At 37.0% G+C, this 21,751-nt stretch overlaps 1 protein-coding gene across 7 annotated transcripts in view; it reads left to right on the top strand.

Annotated features, from left to right (window-relative positions):
* Positions 1–21,751, top strand: part of SOX5 (SRY-box transcription factor 5) — a 991,426-nt gene that overhangs the window by 783,476 nt on the left and 186,199 nt on the right. For all 7 annotated transcript variants that reach the window (XM_067695917.1, XM_067695916.1, XM_067695915.1 and 4 more), the window contains 2 exons: positions 3,286–3,458; positions 8,657–8,725. In XM_067695917.1, coding sequence (XP_067552018.1) covers positions 3,286–3,458; positions 8,657–8,725 — 242 coding nt within the window. The remainder of the gene's footprint in view (positions 1–3,285; positions 3,459–8,656; positions 8,726–21,751) is intronic.

Raw genomic sequence — 21,751 nt, 5'->3', positions numbered from 1 at the left:
AGCCTGTGCTCTCTACATGATGCTTGGTAGTCCGTCTTAGTAAAGTTGGAATGGGTGATCTCTAAAATCCTTTAAAACATGAAAACATATTCAGACCCACCACAGCTAGATGAAGAGTCCCTCTGAGAGGCACCCATTGTTAGTCTGCCTCCATGGTGAACTTTCCTTGTAGACTATCTAGCTTACTGTAGGCCCAAAGTTTGGAACCCAGTACGTATTTGATGAATGGATGACCAAGAAATGCCATGTTTCGAGATGGCTATTATTGGCTACATTCCAGTCTCTAAGTGCAGTAAATTGAATGTGATATTAAAAACAAAACAAAACAAAGCTGTTTTTTACATTTTAAGTACAATACCCAAGTAAGCGGATGGAATAATCTTGGGAAAAGGTTATAAAATTACAATCTCCATTAAAAGGTAGACATTTGTAGTAAGAAATTGTATAGAACCATACTTTTTAAAAAAGGTAAGAACGACCCTTGCTTTCACTGTACAAGTGGTAATGCACACGTCTTGTTCCTAATGTCCCAGAAACAAAATATCCAGCTATGGGTAACAATGGTAAAGACCATAGCTACTTTTCAGTTGTTCCATTTCATTTTGATAGTCGCCCTTAAAACTGATAGCTTTCATGGGAATTTCCTGGCAGTCCAGTGGTTAAGACTTGGTGCTTTCACTGCCAGGGAACTCCCGCAAGTCAAGCGGTGCAGCCAGAAAAAAAAAAACCTGATAGCTTTCCATAGTACATATATTTTAAAATCCAAGCCAAAGTCCACCTTTTAAGATATTGAAGCAAAAAGAATTGAACTATTTTTTCAAAATAAATTACAGAAATCGGAAAGAAGGTAAGAATATTTATCGTATTAGCAGTGTACACTAGAATATCAATTTATACTGTCATGTAATACATGATTGCATTCCTTATGTAATTTTAATAGATTCCAACTTCTAAGAGTATCTATATTGCAGTAAAGGATATATAACTAAATTTTATCAAAGTTTGATTGCATTTGTTGTCAATGAAAAAGACCAATGCACAGATGTTTGTAAGTTAGATAACTTAAATATTCCTTTGATGAAATAGAATAATGCCATTCATACCTTCTGATGAGGGGGTCTGACTTTTACTCTAGTTGGATAAGACTGCCATTGAGAAAAGCTTTAGTTGTAAATTTAGAATAACTTAAATTTGTTTCTGTTCATTATATTTTCAGTTCATTCAACAAATACTGCTATCTGTCTTGCCATGTGCTATGTTCTGGAGATGTAATGGTAGCAAATGGAGTAGACAGATTTCTGCCCTTCTGGAGCTTACACTCTAGTAGAGGCATTTTCTTTTTTTTTTTTTCCAATTTTTTTTTTATTATTATTTTTTACACCTTTATTGGAGTATAATTGCTTTACAGTGTTGTGTTAGTTTCTGCTGTATAACAAAGTGAATCAGCTATATGCATACATATATCCCCATATCCCCACCCTCTTGCCTCTCCCTCCCACCCTCTCAATCCCACCCCTCTAGGTGGTCACAAAGCACTGAGCTGATTTCCCTGTGTTATGCGGCTGCTTGAGGTACTTTCATTAGGCAGAATTTTTAAAGACAACGTAAGGAATGACTTTTAGATCCTTCAGGTGGATTACCAGTTGAAAGCAACAACATTTCCATAAAAAAAAAAATCAAAGCAATTCGAGTCCTGTCCAAATTATAACACTGATAATCTGAGGAACACCAACAATAAAAGAAAAAAAAAACATCCTGGCAAAGATTGACTGTTGCTTTGAATTAAATGTGTAGTAATTTTTTTGAGGGAAGAAACATAATCTCTAGTTTACTTTCAGCATCAAAATTCTAGGACTTTTCCTTTCCTGAGTGACTCTTCCTTTCTTTTACTTTTCCTTTAGTTATATCAAAACTCCCAAAGATTTACTGTGATTTTGATTGTAACTTCAAGCCATATATCTATTGCATTTTGGTAGAATAGAACAATATTGGGAAAATATAAGCTTCCAAAGATTTTTTCTTGTTATTTCAAATGTATTTGAAAGCATCCTTAACTTAAGTAATCCTAATAAGGGTTATTTATCTATTTGCATAGAATCATACATTATCACTCAATTAAGGACTCTTCTCTCATCTTAAGAAGTTTATTTATTTAATTCATTTAATAAAAGGTTATGGGGTGCCTACTCTGTGCTAGGCATTACTCTGGGGACATAGTATTAAACCAAAAAAGCTAGAATTCTGCTATCATGGAGTTTATACTCTACTGGGAGATTCAATAAATAAATATGTCAATAATGGTACAACATATGGTGCTAACGACTATAATCTTGGATTTAACTGTAATCTTGGGTGGCCATAATGTGATCAGTTAGTTTTCCAACTACATTTCATTATTTCATGAGAGCATAAATTTATATTCTCAAACTTGAATATTTTTTCTGCTAGCTATATTCTATTTTTGAAGAAAGCTTCTGAGTGGCATATGAGAAAACAGTCTAAAACGTGATTAACTAATAGAGTTTTCCTTTTTAAATGTAGAATTCCTTAATTCTGATTCTTCAAGATTCTCTTTTTAAGAAAAGAAGAATCATATTACTGATAATAATACCCTTGATCTCTTAGTAATTGTGGTTATTAAATTTTCATGTTTTGTCTTGCCTCTTTGATTAAAAAAAAAAAAAAAACTACTTACGGGGCTTCCCAGGTGGTGCAGTGGTTGAGAGTCCGCCTGCCGATGCAGGGGACATGGGTTCGTGCCCCGGTCCGGGAAGATCCCACATGCCGCGGAGCGGCTGGGCCCGTGAGCCATGGCCGCTGAGCCTGCGCGTCCGGAGCCTGTGCTCTGCAACGGTAGAGGCCACAACAGCGAGAGGCCCGTGTACCGCAAAAAAAAAAAAAAAAAAAAAAAAAAAAAAACTACTTAGGGCCAAGAACTGTGTTTTAAGCCTCTTTTTATTTCCATCAAACCCCAGCTTAGAACATTAAGAATAATAAATGCTCAGCCAACAGTTTTTTATTTATTTATAAAAGGGGGAAAACAGCTACAGATTATTACTCATCATAAATAAAAACAATCAAAATATTTGTTCATCCTATTTTGTAATGAGTAAAGAGCCATCACTTTTTACTGTTGAGTTATAATCTAAAAGAAGGTAAGTATATGTTTGTGTGTCAAACCTTATTCATGTAATAATTCTCTACACACCAGAATCACTGTCATCGAAAAACCACTCTCTTCTTATTTCTCTTTTCTTACATGTTTTATTGCCATCTTATTTTCAGGGACTCCCGAAAGCCTCGCTGAGAAGGAGAGACAGCTCATGGGGATGATCAATCAGCTAACCAGTCTGCGAGAGCAGCTGTTGGCTGCCCATGATGAGCAGAAGAAACTGGCTGCATCTCAGATTGAGAAACAGCGCCAGCAAATGGAGCTGGCCAAGCAGCAGCAAGAACAGGTGAGTGAGAACTAGAGAACACAGTCAGATTTCTCAGGTATCATTCTGCCTGCAGCATATAGGTCACTCTTGGAGGCAAACAAAGATCAGTAAAAGCTTCTGCCCCCTGCCTTGCCTAAAGTAAATAAAAAGGCAAAACACCAAAGCGAGCAAAAAACTCATCTGAAAAAGCTTATTAACTATTTTAGTGGTACATAACTTGGAAGTGATTATAATCGAGGTGAAATTCATGAACACAGTACCAAAAAGAACCGTGGAGAGTCAAGAGACCATTTCCAGTCAGGGACATTAGGAAAGATTTCATTCAACGTGTTTGGTGTGAACTTGGAAGGCTAGGTAGGATTCAACAAGTGAAGTCAATTTCCAATCATGGGGCAAGAGGTTTGGTTAGGAGGCTATTATGATCATCTAAATAAGGTGTGAGACTCTAAACCAGATAGGGTAATGACCATGGAGAAAGAGAAAGAAGGGATAAATAGGTGGAAGAATTATGGTCAGTTGAATTTTTTAAGTGGGCTAAAGAGAGAGGAAAAGCGTTGAGCCTGGGTAACAGGGAAGGTCAAGAGGAGGGCAGATTTGGAAAAGCAGGTGGTTTTATTATGCGGAATTAGAGCTGTCGTCAGGTTGTCCATCTGAAAGTATGTGAGAGAATAGAAATATCAATTAACAGCTTGGAAGAGAGGGCTGAGCCTCATTTCCTAGATTATCTACATAGAGATGGTAGTTTAAACCACTGGAGAAAGTCAGTTTCATTCATTTATTCAAAAAATAGTAATCAAGTGCTTCTTGTGTGCCAGGCACTGTACTAACTACTGAAGTTACCTCAATTAACCAGAAAGACAAAGCCCCTAATTTCTAGTGGAAAGAGAGACAATTAACAAAGGAAAAGAAAAATTACCAAAATAACTTCAGAGAGTGATAAGTGATTTGAAAGAGTGTCATGAGAATAATTTAATAAATATTGATTAATATGACAAGTTTGGGTTTTGCCATCTTAGTTTGGGTGGTTGGATCTGCCAGTTAAGCTCAGATCTAAATGACCTATGAGAGGCAGCGGTATTAATATCTAGGGCCAAGGTGTTTCATGCAGAGGAATGACAGGTTTACAGGCCTTAAATGAGAGTAGTGGTGATATCATGAGAAAATGGAAAGGAATTAAGGGAAGAGAGATCTTTGGGAGATGCTGGCATATAGCCGGTAGGGAGAGGAAAACGAACATATCCAGAAGCAAGAAGCTACTAGAAGTCATTTAGATTCTCATTGTCAGCCTTTAAGCATGGGGCTTCTCTGGAGCTTTAGTAGCAGAAGTCAGATAATAAGAATTGACATGTAGAAGAATGATGCATAGTGGGGAAATGGAGGTAATGCATAAGAAGTATTACTTAAAAGAGGCTTGGTAGTCATGGGAAGGAAAGACAGAAGGTGTCATAGGGTGAGCTTACATATAAAGATGGTACATCTTTTCTAGGACTAACTTAGTTTACCGTCCCATGTTCTGCGTTTAGTGCACTCACCGTCTTAAGTGGAGGAGGGCTGTTATTTAGTCAAGGGTACTTTCGTATCTACACAAATACTGCAAAACCTTCTAGACAGCTGTCAAAGTGTAAACTAGCAGAGTTGAAAGAGGTGGAGGAACATTCAGATTACATTTGAGGAGCCCTCCTTTCCTTCTGTTTACTTTTCTCTACTTGATGGTTCATCTCTGCTTGAAAGATGATATTTTTATTTTTAATGAAATGCGTCACCATCTTCCTTAGGTATATATGTAGCCTGTTATTGGAGATGGCCCTTATTCCTTTTGCTCTACCCCTGTGATGAAACAGCTCGGAATGATTGCCCATGACAGTCTAGAAGAACACCACTCTTTTCTTGATCATAACCCTCGATACCTTCAGACATCTGAATTCAGAAGATCCTAGGAGCCTCTGAAACTGAAACTCTGATGGGGATATTTCTTTGTAGAGAAGCCATACTTCGATGGGCCTGAGGGCATGCTTGTCCTAAAAAATCTGAGCAATTACTAATGGAGAGCAAGGCTCCTTACTTTCTCTTTCACACTCTGGCCCATCCTCAAATATCATCAACAGATTCTAGAATTTTTTACTTACTCTGACATTCTCCTTAGAACTTCAGAAATCCTTAGGTTCTTCCAGAAATTCTCCACTGTATTGGAGCGTTGCCAGGCAATGCTGCCTATACAGCCTGAGAGAAGATCCCTCCTGAGAGCTACCGGTCAGGTTCCTGGAGCCCGTTCTGCTCTCCCAGATCCTCTCCGCCGTGCAGTGCTGGCTCACAGCATCACCACTCTGGTAGTCACTGATCTTTTCATCAGGACACAGGGATATTTCTGAAGGACATTTAGTATTTATTCCTTAAGATTCAGGTTAGGTTTCTCTCACCTTGAGAACTCCTTTTCTGACCCTACTCCCAACACTCCCTAGTCAGTACACTGTGTCCCTACTCTGTGCTCCATTCCATATTCATCTTTTCAACAACTTTCTGTTGAGCACCAATTTGATGCCAGCTTCTGTTTTAGTTAATAGGTTACAGCAAGGAATAAAACAGACCAAAATACCTCGTGTATTGAATTCTAGTTGGGAAGAGATAGACAATAAATAAGTAAAATATATGTTGAAAATGAAGCAGAAAAATAGGGATGAGGGTGCCAGGTAGAGAGATAGGCTCTTTTAAAATGACTGCTCAGGGCTTCCCTGGTGGCGCAGTAGTTAAGAATCCGCTTGCCAATGCAGGGGACACGGGTTCGAGCCCTGGTCCAGGAAGATCCCACATGCTGCGGAACAACTAAGCCCGTGTGCCACAACTACTGAAGCCCGCATGCCTAGAGCCCATGCTCTGCAACAAGAGAAGCCACCGCAATGAGAAGCCCACGCACTGCAACAAAGGGTAGCCCCTGCTCGCCACAACTAGAGAAAGCCCATGTGCAGCAATGAAGACCAAACGCAGCCAAAAAAAAAAAAAAAAAAAAAAAAAAAGACTGCTCAGGGAAGGCCTCATTGATAGGGTAACAGCTGAGCAGAGACTTGTAGGAGGTGAGGGAGTGACCAATGCAGTTATCTAGGAAAAGAGTGTTCCAGATGGAGGGGAAAGCAAGTGCAAAGGCCCAGAGGCAGGAGTGCCCTCAGGAAATAGGAGTACCCTTGGTGTATTCAACAGACAGGAAAGTGGAGTGGCAAAGGGAAGAGAGAGATGACGTCAGAGAGATAGCAGGAGGCCAGCTCATACAGGGCCTTGCAGGCATCATATGGAAACTGGCTTTTACTCTGAGCGAGACAGAGGGTTTTGAAAAGAGGAATAACACAACACAACTTATATTTTAAAAGGATCTCTCTTGGTGCTGGTTTATAGTAGGCTGCAGGGAGCGAGGGCAGAGGCAGAAAGAGAAGATAGGACGCTATCACAGCAATCCAGGCAAGAGGCAGCAGTGACTTAGAACAGGAGGAAGTGTGGAGGGCTATGAGGTGGTTAGTTTCTTAATAAAATCTTAAGGCACTTATAAAAGGATTTAAATATCAGCTGAAATATTGATATGTGGGAGGAAAGAACTGGACTTAAGGAAGAGAGTGGTATTTCGTTTTCTACCTTTTCCTTTCCGACTTTTCTTCAAAGAGAGAAAAAGGAATTTCTTTAGACTGTATTCCTAAGATAAAACAAAAGCATTAAAATAATTATAATTGTACCAGCGTACATAGGGGAAATAAAAAGTTCATTGTGCAGCCATGTAGATCCAACCTCATCATATAGGTTCTTTACTTTCATTCATAGTAATGGACTCTGCATAAATTTTTTCCTGAATTTTTTGCTTTCTGATACAGAGGTTAAGGGATATACTTTCCTAATGAAAACGATAGTGACCATAGCATTGAGAATAAGAATTAGAGCGTATTTGTAAGGCAGCTATAAGTTTCATGAGAAGTTACATTCTTGTGAGAAGGTTTCCTGCCCTATCTCATGAAGTGTTTAGAATTTCCTTCTTGTCTCTTCACTCATGCACTCTTCATCAAGTGTTCACTCTGTACTCTTTTTGCTTCAGGCTTTGCGCAAATGGTGAGAGCAAAATCTACGTGACCCCTAACTTCACCGTATTTATGAATTTCTACCTAGGAGACAGAAACCTGTTAATTAAAGCAAAAACAAAAATAAATATAACATCATAGCATGTGGTATAGTATCAAGTAGGTAGAGGATGTTATGAGAGTGAAAAACAGGGGGCAGTTGTGCTCGTCTGGCTTAACACTTAGGATGAACACACTGAGGGCTAATTCCTGAGTTTAGTTTTGAATCTGTGGAATTTGTAGTGCCTTTGAGAATGTTGTTGGATAAATGGGTCTAAAGCTTAAAGCAAAGATCCAGGCTAGAGAAACAAATTTGTGATCACTTGGCGTACGTGTGGATGTAGGTATAGAGGGAAAGGAATAGAGTCTAAAGTGAGCCTACAACATTGTGTGACGGGAGAGAGCCATTGACAGTAACTGAGAAGCATCAGACTCAGAGGTAGGAGCAAAACAGGGAAAATGTGATGTCATAGAAGCCAAGGGAGAAAGTTCAGGATCAAGGGAAAGCGCTTGAGTATTGAATTCTGATGAAAAGTCAAGCAGTGAGGACAAGAAAACACTTCAGAATTTAAAAAATTGGAAGTGACTGGTGACTTTATTAAGAATCCTGTTAGTAGAGACCAGAATTGAATGTGTTGAGGACTCGGCAGTCAGTTTGTGAGAGGCAGAAATGACAGTGTTTACCAAGACACAAAAGCATACCAGAACCTCACTAAGGAATAGAGCATCTTACAGTACCTTGTCCTGCTCTGAACTCTTTGGCACACACCCTCCTGTTTGTGAAATATTCTCTTTCTTTTCCAAGGGCTGAACACGTCAGAGGTAGTACCTCCTTAACATACTGCCAGGAAGAGGGATTTTGGAAACTCCAGCATTTCACACTGGATTGGACCACTGTTGTTGTGTCTTAAGCTTCGTTTTCCAAAAGAAGCATAACTGTTCCTAAGTCTAAATATCTTGTCTGATCCTACTTAAGGATGAATTGCTGGTCCTGTAGGGGCGCAGGCACATCTGTCTTCATAAGCTTAATCAGTGTCACATCAAACTTTGAGACACAGAACATTGGTAATTTCCCCCTGGGACTGTAATATACTCTTAAATTTTTCATGTGCCATTTCTCCGCAGATTGCAAGACAACAGCAGCAGCTTCTGCAGCAACAACACAAAATCAATTTGCTTCAGCAACAGATCCAGGTCAGAAATCATAATTTCATACGGACTTCCAATTAAGAAATAGATTTTGTTTCTCATTTTCAGGTGACCTGACTGAAATGAGCTCCAAAATAAAAGTTACTTTCAGCCTAATCATGACGTGTCACCCACGTGCCATGAGAATCTTGCACACGGTGGCTCTGTCACAGGCCCGACTGTGTCGCGATGTTTTAGGGGAGGCAAGCTGATGGTAATTTTTATCCTACACGGAAAGGAAATTATTGTAGAGAAATGTTTCATTTTCTCTATTCTTTAATGTTTAATATGTGCCTGGAAATGTTCTTAATGGGGGAGGTGCAGGGGAACCAAAGCAGAAAGGTTTTCAGTTAGACGTCGGTGGCAGGGAGAACTTTTTACAGTAGGCTCGAGAGCCACGTGTGATCAAGGTGGAAGTGAGGGAAGGTAACAATTTAGTGTTCAAGTCGAATTTCACCCTTCATACTGCGTGGAGAAACGAAGACTGAGGGCTCTATAACCTCCATATTTTTCTTCTGTGGAAATTTGCAATGATGAGAAGCAAAGCTGCCAGGGATAGCCTGTCTCTACCACTTGCTTGTGGCATGCGTTTTGCCAAAATTTGTTTCCTTTTCTGAAAATTCCCTTTCTGAAAGCACTCATTTCGTAGAGTATTTAGGAGGATTTAATAAAATCATGGATGTAGAGCTTTAGCATAGTGTCAAGGCACATCGTAAGTACTCAATACATACTTGCTATGACTAGCAAGAAGAGGAAACTAGTTCATGGAGCAATGACTCCAACCTTACGGGACATCATCCATCGGAAATCAACTGTTAGTTTTGCAGTCAGCTTATCTGGGGAGAAATTCATCATTCTCTTGAAGCTGTATCTTGAGAATCCAATATATTTTATTAAGTGTAAATATAAATGACAGAAGCAAACATGTCAAAATTATTTCATCCACATGTTTATCATGTTTAGACTTATTTGCCAAAAAAGTTTATCCCATTTTATCTAACTGGGTCAGCTACACTTAATTTCTTTACTGTGGGTTATATAGCCCAGTCAAGGTTTACTCATTCTTATTCTACCTGAGATTTTAATGAGCACAGTTTCAGTGAGACAGAAAAACATCAGTGAAATGTTCCAACCAAGACTCCGTGCCTTCCTTAATTACGAACAGCATATTTCTAATGTGATATTATCTGTCTGTCCATATCTGGAGTGTGGTTATTCATTCAATGGTTTAAAACTGTTTTTCGGGTTTCATGTTTAGCCTAAGCCTGCTGCCTTTGAATGTAATTTTAGTTGATGGTACGAGGTTATCTACACATAAAATGTTTTTGATTATTGAAAACCAAAGATAATAGAATTATTATGGCAATTTCTCTTTATAAATCAGATACAATTCCATAGTGAGTGGTGTGGTCCTTTGCAAGTCACTTCATTTCACTGTGATTTGATGAGGGTACCAATGGTTTTAAGTGTTTATAATTTTTATGAGACTGAGATAATCTTTTGTTAAATAGAATTGCAAAAATGTATGTAAACCCGTATTATAAATATGTAGAAGGCTCAATCAGCTGTGTTTTCTGACTATATAAATTGTGCAACGCCTTCAGTACTTACTTGTTTTGCAATTATTCCACAGTTATGACCACTGCATTCATAATGTGGATTTAAAGCTCTGTCATAATAACAAAATGTTGAAATTGGAGGATTTCTTGCTCCAGAGCATGGAGCATTGTACTTTATAAGGCAGAGCATTTTTTAAATGAAGTACCTTAAACTATTCTAGAAATGACATGACTATAGAAACTGTATTCCAGCGAGCTGGAGCCAAGTTTAATAACTTGCCCAAGATCACATGACTAGTTACAGGTAAAACCAGGATCAGAAGCAAAGTTTTCTGACTGTTAGTTGAAATTTTGCTGAGTATGAGAATTTTAAAAGCTTAGAATTTCTATTTGATCAAAATGTTATGCTGCTGACCTCCACTAGTTCACAGGGTAGACCAAAAAAAATCCAGTAGTCCCTAAAGGAAATAATGTCACACTGACAGTAATTTGGGGGAAACATTAAAAGATGCTGAGATACTATATCTGTGTATTTGTCCTCTTTTCTAGTGTTAGTACAGATAAATGATAACGACAGAGTCAAAACCCATCACGCTATTATTTTTAAAAAAAAGCCTGGGAATGTTTCAGGCAAAAAATAAATACCGAGCAAGAGTGACAGTCTGAAAGGAATTAATTTTCACAGCTTCTAGTATATTCATTAACTGAAATCATAGTTCTAAAGTATATTTTATAAAGTGTTAATTTGGAGCTGTCTAACAAACACTTAATAGTTATGAAAATCACAATATATTTAAATTAGTCTATTGAGAGATATGGGAAGCACTGATGTAGGGACATATGTAGAAACAGAAGATTAAAAACATGGAAGAGATCCTTTTTGGTCCCCACATAAATCTTTAACCATATTTCCTTTATAGAATTTTTTCTCTCCCTTTTCTTCTTTCTACTTCCTCCTTTTCTTTGTCAGCATAGGACAAGGAGGGAGAAGATTAAAAATCAAATCTGCTATAGTAGAAGGCAAATTAAATGTATAACAAATATTATTATGAAATGAATTTTTGTCAATATGTAATCAATGCTCACATAAGAATTTACCATAGATTAAATTTTCTTTGATATCTGAAAATATATAGTGTATTTTGAATTTGATCTACTTTTTTTTCTTTCTTAAATATGGAGCCTTAAGACCTTGTAGAAAAAAACATACCACTTACGTTATTCATCCTGATTGCATTTTTTAGATGTTTTGTGCCATTGTTCCTTTGGACCTTAGAAAACAATGCATTCTAGTTCCTCTCTTGATATAGTAGTGGACTGCAGTGTTACTAGTCCACAGTTAGGGCTACATTTAAAATTTTTCTTTCAGCTATAAATACACAAGACGTTAACTTGGTTCAGATATTGGGAAAGTTATGCAGTACGTTAGATGGTCTAAGCAGATCTGTGAGGTGGATTAGATTGATAGGTAAGAGAGCAAAATGAATTTTCACACTTGATAGCTGTGTTAAATGACAGGAGGGTGATGTCCCCTAACATTTTCCTCATTCTTTCCTCTCTTTAAAGGAGAGGTTAATTTAGTCATCTTTATTCCATTCGAAGTATATTTCATTCAAGTTTAAAAACATATGAACAAGTTTGTACGTGTGTGTATGAACAGACATTCACATATTCTAATGACCCAGGTTATTTAAAATTTCTCTTGACCTGTTAATTCTATTTTCTTTCAACTCCAGATGAAAAGAACGGTGGTAAGTTTTACTCTGCAGTTATTTGTTGAAAGAGAAGAAAGCCATAGGAATTGGCAAATTAGCCAGTTTATTTAATCACTTAGGGTCAATTCTTTATGAACTGTTCTTATCTCTTTAAAAAGCAACCTTGGCTCTAAAATTGCATGATTCTAATTGGGTTGAAAACTCAATCTACATTATTTCTTTATAAAGACTTTATAGAGTTATAGCCTTCTTCCAAGTTTATTCACATAACTCATGAGGATTGAAAGAAGAATTAAGAGAATTTTCTGTCATTCTTTACAAGATCATAAATCAGTTCATTCTACAAATAAAATCATGCATAATATCAGAAACATCCCATCTTCCCTCAAGAATTTGTCTCTTTCTTTATGAGACCCTTAATTTTAGGAACACTAAGAAGGTTTAGTCTTCCTTTTCTACTATTCAGCAATACTTTTCTTTAATGTTTTTGTTTATTGTCCTTAAAAAAAAGAACATCTTTGCACTTTTACTTACTGTATCTAGCTAACTTTTAATGCACATTAATACGTAAGATGAAATTTGTAAATATTTCAGAGAAAAATACCCTTCTAGATTTTTTGAGGGTAATCTTTTTTTTTTCTTTTACTCTATCGCTTGTGCTATAGTGCCCATCTTCAGCAGTTTTATTTCCTGACTTTTTTATAATAAGTCAGCCTGTTTCTAATACTGTTAGATGGTTTATGTTTCCAGTAACAATCCTAGACGAGTGGTTCATCTTGACCTGATTCACTGTTACCAAAACCTTTTAAAGTAAATGAATGAGTGACCTCTATTCAGCGTCCATCATGGCAACAAACTGAATGTTCCTGAAGACTCAAGTTCTCTTTTTGTCTTGAAGCTTTGTATAGGACACGGTTTCTGTAGCTTTGGGTGTGTGTTTGGGGGGGCCAGGGGAAGCATGTCCTAGTTTTAAATTTCTTACCCTTTTTCAATAATACTTAATGGAATTTAAAGTTCTTATTAGCATCTTAGAGGGTCAATCCAACAACATGCTCTAATATGAAATTGACTTAAATATTTTTAAGGGCGAATTTAAAGATATTGTACTTCTTTTCAAATGCATAATTTCATGATTCCCATACTGGAAGCTCAGTGTTTAAACTGTCATAAGAGATGCTACATATTTGTTGCATTCCCTCTTCTGATAAACTTTTCCAACTATTGTTCATTGTGTTCTCTTGGGGGCAAAGAATTGGTATTTAATAACCCCCTGTCATTGTTTCTGATTCATAAGGTAAGCACATGCAGGACTAATAGTAGCTTTGGGTCACTGATTCTGTCTGGAGCTAAGGATTGAGCAAAGGACAAATCTCTGTTCCTTTGTATTCTTCGTTGTGCAGTGTATATTCCATAGTATGTAGGAGAGAGCTTGATTCTTTAGGTGTTACAGGATTATATTTAACTGTATGAAACTTAAGTGTATTCAATGGTTAAACAAAAAGATAGAGAGCAGGTTCTATGGATTTAGACATACTCATGTTCAGTTTCTGCATCTTTGTACCTCATCTGCTATGTGGTCTTGAGAAAATTTCTCAGTCCTTCTGAGTTTCATTATTCCCATCTATTAAATGGGAATTATAGTACCTAAGTCACACCTGGTTAGTCTGAGGATTAAATGGCATCATCCCTGGCATGTAATGAGCACACAGTGGTAAAAGTTTTTGCCTAAGTCATTTGAAAAACTTTTTTCTGTTTTTCTGATGATGGACAATTTAATGAATATTTCCATAGAGGAGAATTTCTAGGAAAAAAAATATATAACCTACATGGCAGTAGCCACTGAAAAGTGTAAGTTCACTCTTCCAAATTTATATGATTTTAGAACTACGGCAGATTTTTAGAAAGCCTTTATTTTGACCTATCTCTCATTTTGACATTTGTAAAGTGAAACCAAATAAGGTTAGAAGATTTTCCCAAGGTCACATAAGTTGTTGCTTGTGGAACCATGGCTGGATTCCAAGTTCCCCAAGTCTTGGTCATTTTTATTTCACCAATATTCTGCCATTTAAGGCTTCATGGCCAAAGTTTTAAAATGAGTTTTCTTTCCCTGGGAACTTATTCCTACGAAGTAAAAATACATCTTGACTTATATACAGTTGAATGATTACGTTGCAGTCATGGGCTCAAACAATTTGTGATAAAGGTTTCATTTTATTGGAGCCAAAGTTCTCTGAGCTCATTAAGAGTTTTGGTAATTCTTGATAAATTATTATGCAGAAGGAAATCCATTGAAATATTGCATTGGAAACATAATAATGTTAAAGGTGAAATAATAGTACCTGACTGACCTGCTGATTTATGATTTCTTTCTCTGAGTGTGGTAAGTCGGAAGCATTTTACCCCCCTCAACAAGACCCCGCACATATACATGAGCACAAAGAGATTGCAAAGTAACCTTGTCTCTTTAGGAAACTGGAAATGCCAAGAATAAACACCATATAATTAAGGTAGCATTTCAACCTAAGAAGGAAATGCATTAACTCCTTGAGCTCCGACTAATGTTTTTCTGTATGAAATACAATATACCACCACTGGGAGGATATAGTTCTTGACATTCAGATAGATTATTAGAGGAGAAAATATGGAGATACAAAGTACCAGCTTTCGAAATGACTTTCCTCTCTTCCTTGTACTTTCTGGAAGGAGAACTTCCTATTGAGAAGATGGGTGTCCTCTCCTAAAAGAGCAGTGATGATAACTGCAGGTCTGTCCTTTTACTCAGAGGGAGCCACTTTAAAATCCTTTAAGCATTGTTTTTTCTTTACGTACGTCTCCTGGTGATTACCTAATGATAGAATTTCAGTCATTCATATGATTTCTCTGTCTGGACAAACCTGCTTTTGTAGATAGAGATACAGATAGATTGATATGCATATATATTTTTAAATTTGTATTGATATAACACATACCTGATGGCTAAAAGAGTACAAGAGAATAATGAAAGCAACCATCCGAGCCCAGTCCTCTGTACTGTGCCCAATCTTTTCACTCAGAAAAGATTTCCTTAAAATCTGTTTTTCTTTAATAGCCTTCTAGTATTTATTATACTTCTGTATATCAAATATTATTATAGTGCCGTTTCTGACTTATCAACTTTAAATATCATTAACTTGGAAACTGGAAATTAGTTCTGGTATTGCCAGTCCAGCACCCTCCCCTATACCCCTCCCTCACCTGTAATATAATGACATAAGTCATTTAAGTCCTTCCAATAGATATTCTTAAACTTTAAATAGTTAACTTACACCTCTTTTCTCAATCAACTATAAATAGTGTCTCTTAACACTTGCCTTGTCGGATGAGGATGACATCTCTCTTCTGTCACACACAGCTGCCAATTTCTATTATCTGTGTGTTTACTCTAAATATATATAATACATGTGTGTATATATATGTATGTGTAAATATACACATACACACATAGCTGTTGTGCTTTACCTGTTGGTTAATCCTAAAAACTGAAAATCAGTAGATGATTTTTAGGTTACAATATGTCTATATATTTTTCCTGCATAGTCTAAATAAGGTGCTCCGTATTTCATTTCTGTGTAGGTTTGAACTTTCCAACTGACTTTTCATTAGTCTTTCTTCCTCATATTAGTTGCCTTATTATCTCCGTAAATTCTCAAGAATAAACCAGATCTCCACAATCCGACCTTCCTTGACACCTTCTCCCTAGTCCTCTGTTCTTCTGCTTTCATTTGGTTTAGTTAGTCCTGCCGACATTCTAGGATGTCCCTTTATGGTTCTCCAGGGTCGAGAGAATCACTAGGTCCTATATTATCCTCCTTGCTTTATCTCCTTGTTTTGCTCCAGAATCACATCAAGAAACTTCCTAGAAAAAAAAAGGAGGGGCTCCTTTTTACCCCTCTACTTGATTGATAATTTGGCTGCAAATAAAATTGTAAGTTGGAAGTCATTTCCCTTCTATTTCAAATCCATCGATTCATCATCTTCTCGCATCTGTGAGAAATATGATGTTGATCTGATGTTTTTGTTGGTGTGACCAATATTTTTGCTTTCTGAAGGCTTTTAGTATCTTCTGTTTACTGCGGCATTTCACAATAAATGAAAAGTATCAGCATATATTCTGATATTTTTCATTTATTATTTTGTAAGCACCATGAATCTTTTGTTCTAAAGTTATGTTCTTTTGCTCTGGAAAATTATCTTGTCTTTTTTTTCTTGACCATTTTATCCTTTATTTTTCAGTTCTTTCTGGATCTCCTATTAGGCAGACATTGTATTTTCTGGGTTAGTAACTATGTTTCCTAATGTTCATATTTTTTGTTTCTGTTTCTTGGTTCTTATTTTTAGGGGATTGCCTAAACTTTTATCTCCTAAATTTTTTAATTGGATCTTTGAGAAATTACCTTTTTAATTTCCATGAGCAACTTCTTTTCTCTAATTCTTTTTTCAGGTTATCCTATTGTTTAATGGATCATTTCTCCTTGAATATCTCAGGGTATACATGTTTGAGGGTGTTACCAAAAAAATTAAATTCTCACTTCCTTAAATTATCTTTTCTCTCATTTTCACCTCCTTGTTTATCTTGATGTTACTCTTTCAGCTTGAAGTTCTACTGGAATTAGAAAATGATTGGTTACCCATCCAGATTTAAGAATGAGATAAGAACAAGTAGACTGGGAGCTCTGACTATGAATGACACTTATCAACAGGTGGGCACTGCTTTAGCGAGAACAGGAAGCTGGCCATACATAACATGAATCCTGTATATGGGTACAGAAAGGTCTTTGTTCTGGGATTCCAATGATCATGCGCTAGCTATCGTAAATTTCCTTAGACTATTCAGTTTCTGTTGAAGTGGGTGTGATGTAGCTGGGGGAGAAGACGAGAGCCACTTTCAAATAATACTACTGTTTTCAACCCAGGTCTTAAACTCCTGTTCTCTCTCATATCTAGTATTCCAAGTCCTAAGACTTTCTGGTGATTCTGAGTAAAAATTAAGCCCTGTTTTCACTTAACCCCCTGCGTGTATACTCTAGTCTGTTTCACCCACTTTCATCAGCTAACACTCTACAATTGCTTTTCATCTTCCAGAACTTTGGTCATATTTCTTGCCTGTGCATGCCTTTTATTCTTAATTATCTTATGTGACATAGGCTTATAAATTATTTGTTTTTATTGTTTTAATGATGTCTCCAGAAAGAACTGAGATATATGCACATGGTCAGTCTATCTTGGAAATGTAAATCAGAACATCATTTAAAAAAAATTCTTTCTTTTTAAATAGGAGAAAATATTCAGAACAGTAAACAGTATCTGGGAACAAAGGAGTCCTCATAAAGATGATGAAAGGTGAAGGTGAAGCTCGAAGCTCCAAAACCAAAATATGCAGTTCTAAGATCTGTATAACATAGAATATATTTTTTAGTTTCTCTGGTGGGAAAATAGTGGGGACAAGGGACATAGATATGGAGAATTTCACCATCGTTTTCCCCTTTTTGTTAAATTTGTCAAACAGTATGAGTTTATATATAATTTTAGACAATGACCTTGATATTTTAAACTTTTTAGTATCATTATTGAGACCCTAGTTGAAATAACAGCTATAGTTGATGATTCTGTTGAAGTGACGTTCACAACAGTTTTTGGAAGCTGTAATCCTGGTTCTGTAATTCATTCATCCTGACTTGGGCTCCTCAGTAAAGACATAAACAATGCATTTCAAGGAAGGAGGTCATTTCCTTTTCCTCATTTTTTTATGTGGAATCTCAGTCTTTCATGTTGTTTTCCTTTTTCTGTCATCCAGTTTCTGTGCCGTTTCTGTGTTTTTTCTTTCTCCAATCTTTGCAGTATGAGTTTTGAAGTGAACCCTGGTTTCATTTAATCCAGTGTGGTCATTATGGAATCACTGAGACTGGCCCGGAAAGCAGACCGAGAGCAGCATTTCCCATGGCTTTGCCACCTTTACTAAACATCATTACCTGTGGAAAAAGCTGAACGTTGTTCTTCACTGAGGCTCTACAGTTCGTATCTTACCAGTTAACAAAGCAGAATCCATCAGTGCTTAGATGAAACCTGGGAATGTAATTATCAAATAGTGGGAAACAAAACAAAGCAAGTTATCAATAACAGGTTTGGAGAATATAGGTCAAAAGTCAATATGTTGGCCTAAATGAACTTCTTTTGTTTCACCTTAATTTATACAGTTAGTGTGGTAAATAAATGTGGTAGCAGGAAGTGCTCACAGAGTCTTTAGAAAGAATTTCTATCTCCTATCTTTGAAGAGAGTTGACAAATAGGTAGAAAATTAGATGCCAGTGAAATTAACAGTGTTAACATAAAATGAATTAATTCTACGAAGAGTAATTATATCATGAGTCAAGACATACATTCCAGACGTGCCTAGCACAGGGCAAGTTTCCTTCCAAGAGCTCTCTAGCCAGAGTACTAATTTCTACTCAAGAGTTGGTAAATTTTTATGTAATTTACAGGCAACGAGAAACTGATTGACTTTTTACTCTGTGTGTGCGTGTTTATTTGGCTCTTTTCTTCAGAAAAGAAAGATTAACAGTTAAAAAACATGAGAAAGGAGAGGTAAATAGAACACAGGATACCTTTATGATACCAGAATGGTCCCCAGTTTTCCCTTGAAGCAGAAACAAAAGGAAAACTGAAGATGTTTCTTTTTCAGTGAATATTCTAGAAGTGCTTAATTCTCAGTCTTTATTATACTGGAGCTCACAGCAGCATTCAATAAAGCTGACCACTCCCACTTTCTTGTAACACTCTTTGGTTGGCCTCCAAAAGACCACAGTCTGCTTTTCTTCCCCATTCTCAGTCTCATTTGGTAGGTTCTTTCCTGTCCTTAAAAAGCTAACTTGTGTTTATTTTCCATCCTCTGACTTCTTTATCTCCACTTATTTCCTAAATGATCCCATCTAAAGTCTTTGTGTACCATCCTATGCATAATACTCCAGAATTTATCTTGAGAGCCTCTGTCTCTCACCTGGACCTCAGAATCTAATACCCAGCTGTCTACTCAGCCTGTTTAAATGCATAACTAATATGCATCTCAAATTTCACATTTTCCAAACAGAACCTGTGATCATCTCCCCCAAACTCATTCTTTCCTGATTTATCCATCTGTGAATATGATACCACTTGCCTAGTTACTGTTGCCAAAGACCTAGGAGCTGTCTTTGTATCCTCTCACTCCCTTATGTATCACAACTAATCCATCGGAATTGGCTTTTATCCTCAAAGTCTATCAGTTGAGCAACTTCTCCCATGATCACTCTAGCCTATGTCACCATCACTTCTCACCTAGCCTGATGTTATAGGCTCCCTAACCAAATGGGTCATCCTACTTCCTCTGTTGACCTGCTAACTAGGTTTTTCACGTAGCTGCTAGAGTAATCTTTTAAATTTAATTGTGCTGTAACCATACTCAAAATCATGTCATTTAAAATGAATTCACTCTTCTTACCTTAGTCTGTTGGGCTATACTTGATTACATCAACCTCTAACTTTCTCCCTCATTCCTTCCACGCTAGAAACCCATCTTTTCTGGTTGCCAAGAATATGCCGACAATGTTCTAGCATCAGAGCATTTGTACTTGTCATTCTTGTGGCCTGGAATGCTTTCTTCACCTCCTCCCATACCTCAGAGCCTCACTTCAGCCAGCCATCTCTTCCAGTGCCGTCCTCCTCAGGGAGGCCGTCTCTGAGAGCCGGAGGCGCTCCTGCCTCCTCCAGCTGCCTCTGAGCTCTTTTCCTGCAGACTTGTCTTACAGCACTCTCACCCCTTGTATTTATTTAGTTCTTGCTGTACCCTTGCGACCACAAATGCACACCTAGCAACAAGTCTATGGGGGTCAAGGATTTTATCTGTCTTGATCACTGCTGTATCCAAAGAACCTGTAAATCTTCTTGACATATGATGAGAACTCAGAAATATTTACTCAATGTATGACTGTATGAATGAAGTGAGGGCGCATTATCCACTGTGTAGTGGATGTAAAAATAAGTAAGACAGTAATTTTCTCAAGAGATTAAAATAGATGCTATGGGAGCCATCGAAAATAGACAACCAACATTCCCTAGTGCTGTATGTGATTTGTAAAATCATTTTGTACCTTGTACTATACTAGTAAGAAGAAGCAGCCCATTGCTTATTAAGTGGTTGGTACTTTGTAGAAGTCATCTCTCATGATTATCACAAGAATTCAGATAGGTTATGGCATTTTCTCAATCTTGTAGGGAGTAGAAATGAGGATGTGTGTGTGTGTGTGTGTGTGTGTGAGAGAGAGAGAGAGAGAGAGAGAGAGAGAGAGAGAGAGATATTCTGAGATCCTGACAGTTGACTACTATGTAGACTAAAAGGTGCCTTCTTCCTCTCTCTCCTTATTAGAGTAGCAATGAGTGATTTAATTCAGATAATCCCTAGAAAATAAAAGTAATTGATCTTATCAAACTGAGCTAAACCTGTTAAACTAGCAAATGTGGCAGGATTTCTTTTTAAGTAATTTAGTTTTGCCTTCTACAGTAAGCCAGGTAAGAGGGTGCCCTTTATAAATGGAGGAAATAAATATTTATAAATGGAGGAAAGATATGTTTCACATAAGCAAATATTACATATAACCAAATCTTCACTTATGAATGCCAAAAAAGATAGGGTGCCATATTTATAAAAGATAAATATCTTTTTTTTTAATTTATTTTTAAATTTATTTATTTATTTATGCCTGTGTTGGGTCTTCGTTTTTGTGCGAGGGCTTTCTCTAGTGGCAAGCAGGGGCCACTCTTCATCACGGTGCGCGGGCCTCTCACTATCGCTGCCTCTCTTGTTCTCTGCGGAGCACAGGCTCCAGATGCGCAGGCTCAGTAATTATGGCTCACGGGCCCAGTTCCTCCGCGGCATGTGGGATCTTCCCAGACCAGGGCTCGAACCCGTGTCCCCTGCATTAGCAGGCAGATTCCCAACCACTGCGCCACCAGGGAAGCCCCAAGATAAATACCTTCTAAAACTATTTTATGTTGACAATTATGTTAGACCTAAAAAGGAAATTAGAAGTGATCTAATGAACTTTCATAGCATACACATATGTTTAACTATAAAAGAGGTAAACTAATGAGCTAATTTTGATATCATACCCATATATTTAATTTGAGATTTCTATTAATATATCTATATATACACACAGGTGTCTGTACATACATTTTTTGAATCATTATCTTCCCTTCATTTCTTCCATTTAGTGCCAAAATAGGTATTAAATTTTTTTCTCCTCCCATAACCACCATCTAATTCTGAATACCTTTTTAACTTTCTTTCTCTCTCTCTATTCCTTTTCACAACTTTGCCAGTACCTGTATCCATACCTGCTGCTTGACCATCTGACATAGCCACTAGTTATTTCCTTTACTATTTTTATTTTATTTTCTCTCCCCCAAAGTTCCTTTCTCTGGCTAACTTTTCTCCTGTTTCTTCTCATTATTGAATTGGATTTTGTGTTTCCATTGAATAAAAATTTGTTCACAAATAAACCAAGTGAGTATAAAAGAGTGTTTTGTTTTAATTTTTGAAGTAAATTATTTGATTTACTACAGGGTGATTCAAGAGGGAGAGAGCACAAGAAAACATGTAAACAGGCTCAAACAGAGGTTCCACAGGGTGTTAGTATAATATATTATTTCAGTCTTTTCATGATAGAGGGTGTGTTGTCATGAGC

Source organism: Pseudorca crassidens, chromosome 11, assembly GCF_039906515.1.
Source record: "Pseudorca crassidens isolate mPseCra1 chromosome 11, mPseCra1.hap1, whole genome shotgun sequence".
NCBI classification, from domain to species: domain Eukaryota; kingdom Metazoa; phylum Chordata; class Mammalia; order Artiodactyla; family Delphinidae; genus Pseudorca; species Pseudorca crassidens.
Note: the sequence above shows the minus strand (reverse complement) of the source record. Positions and strands in the feature narration are given on the sequence as shown.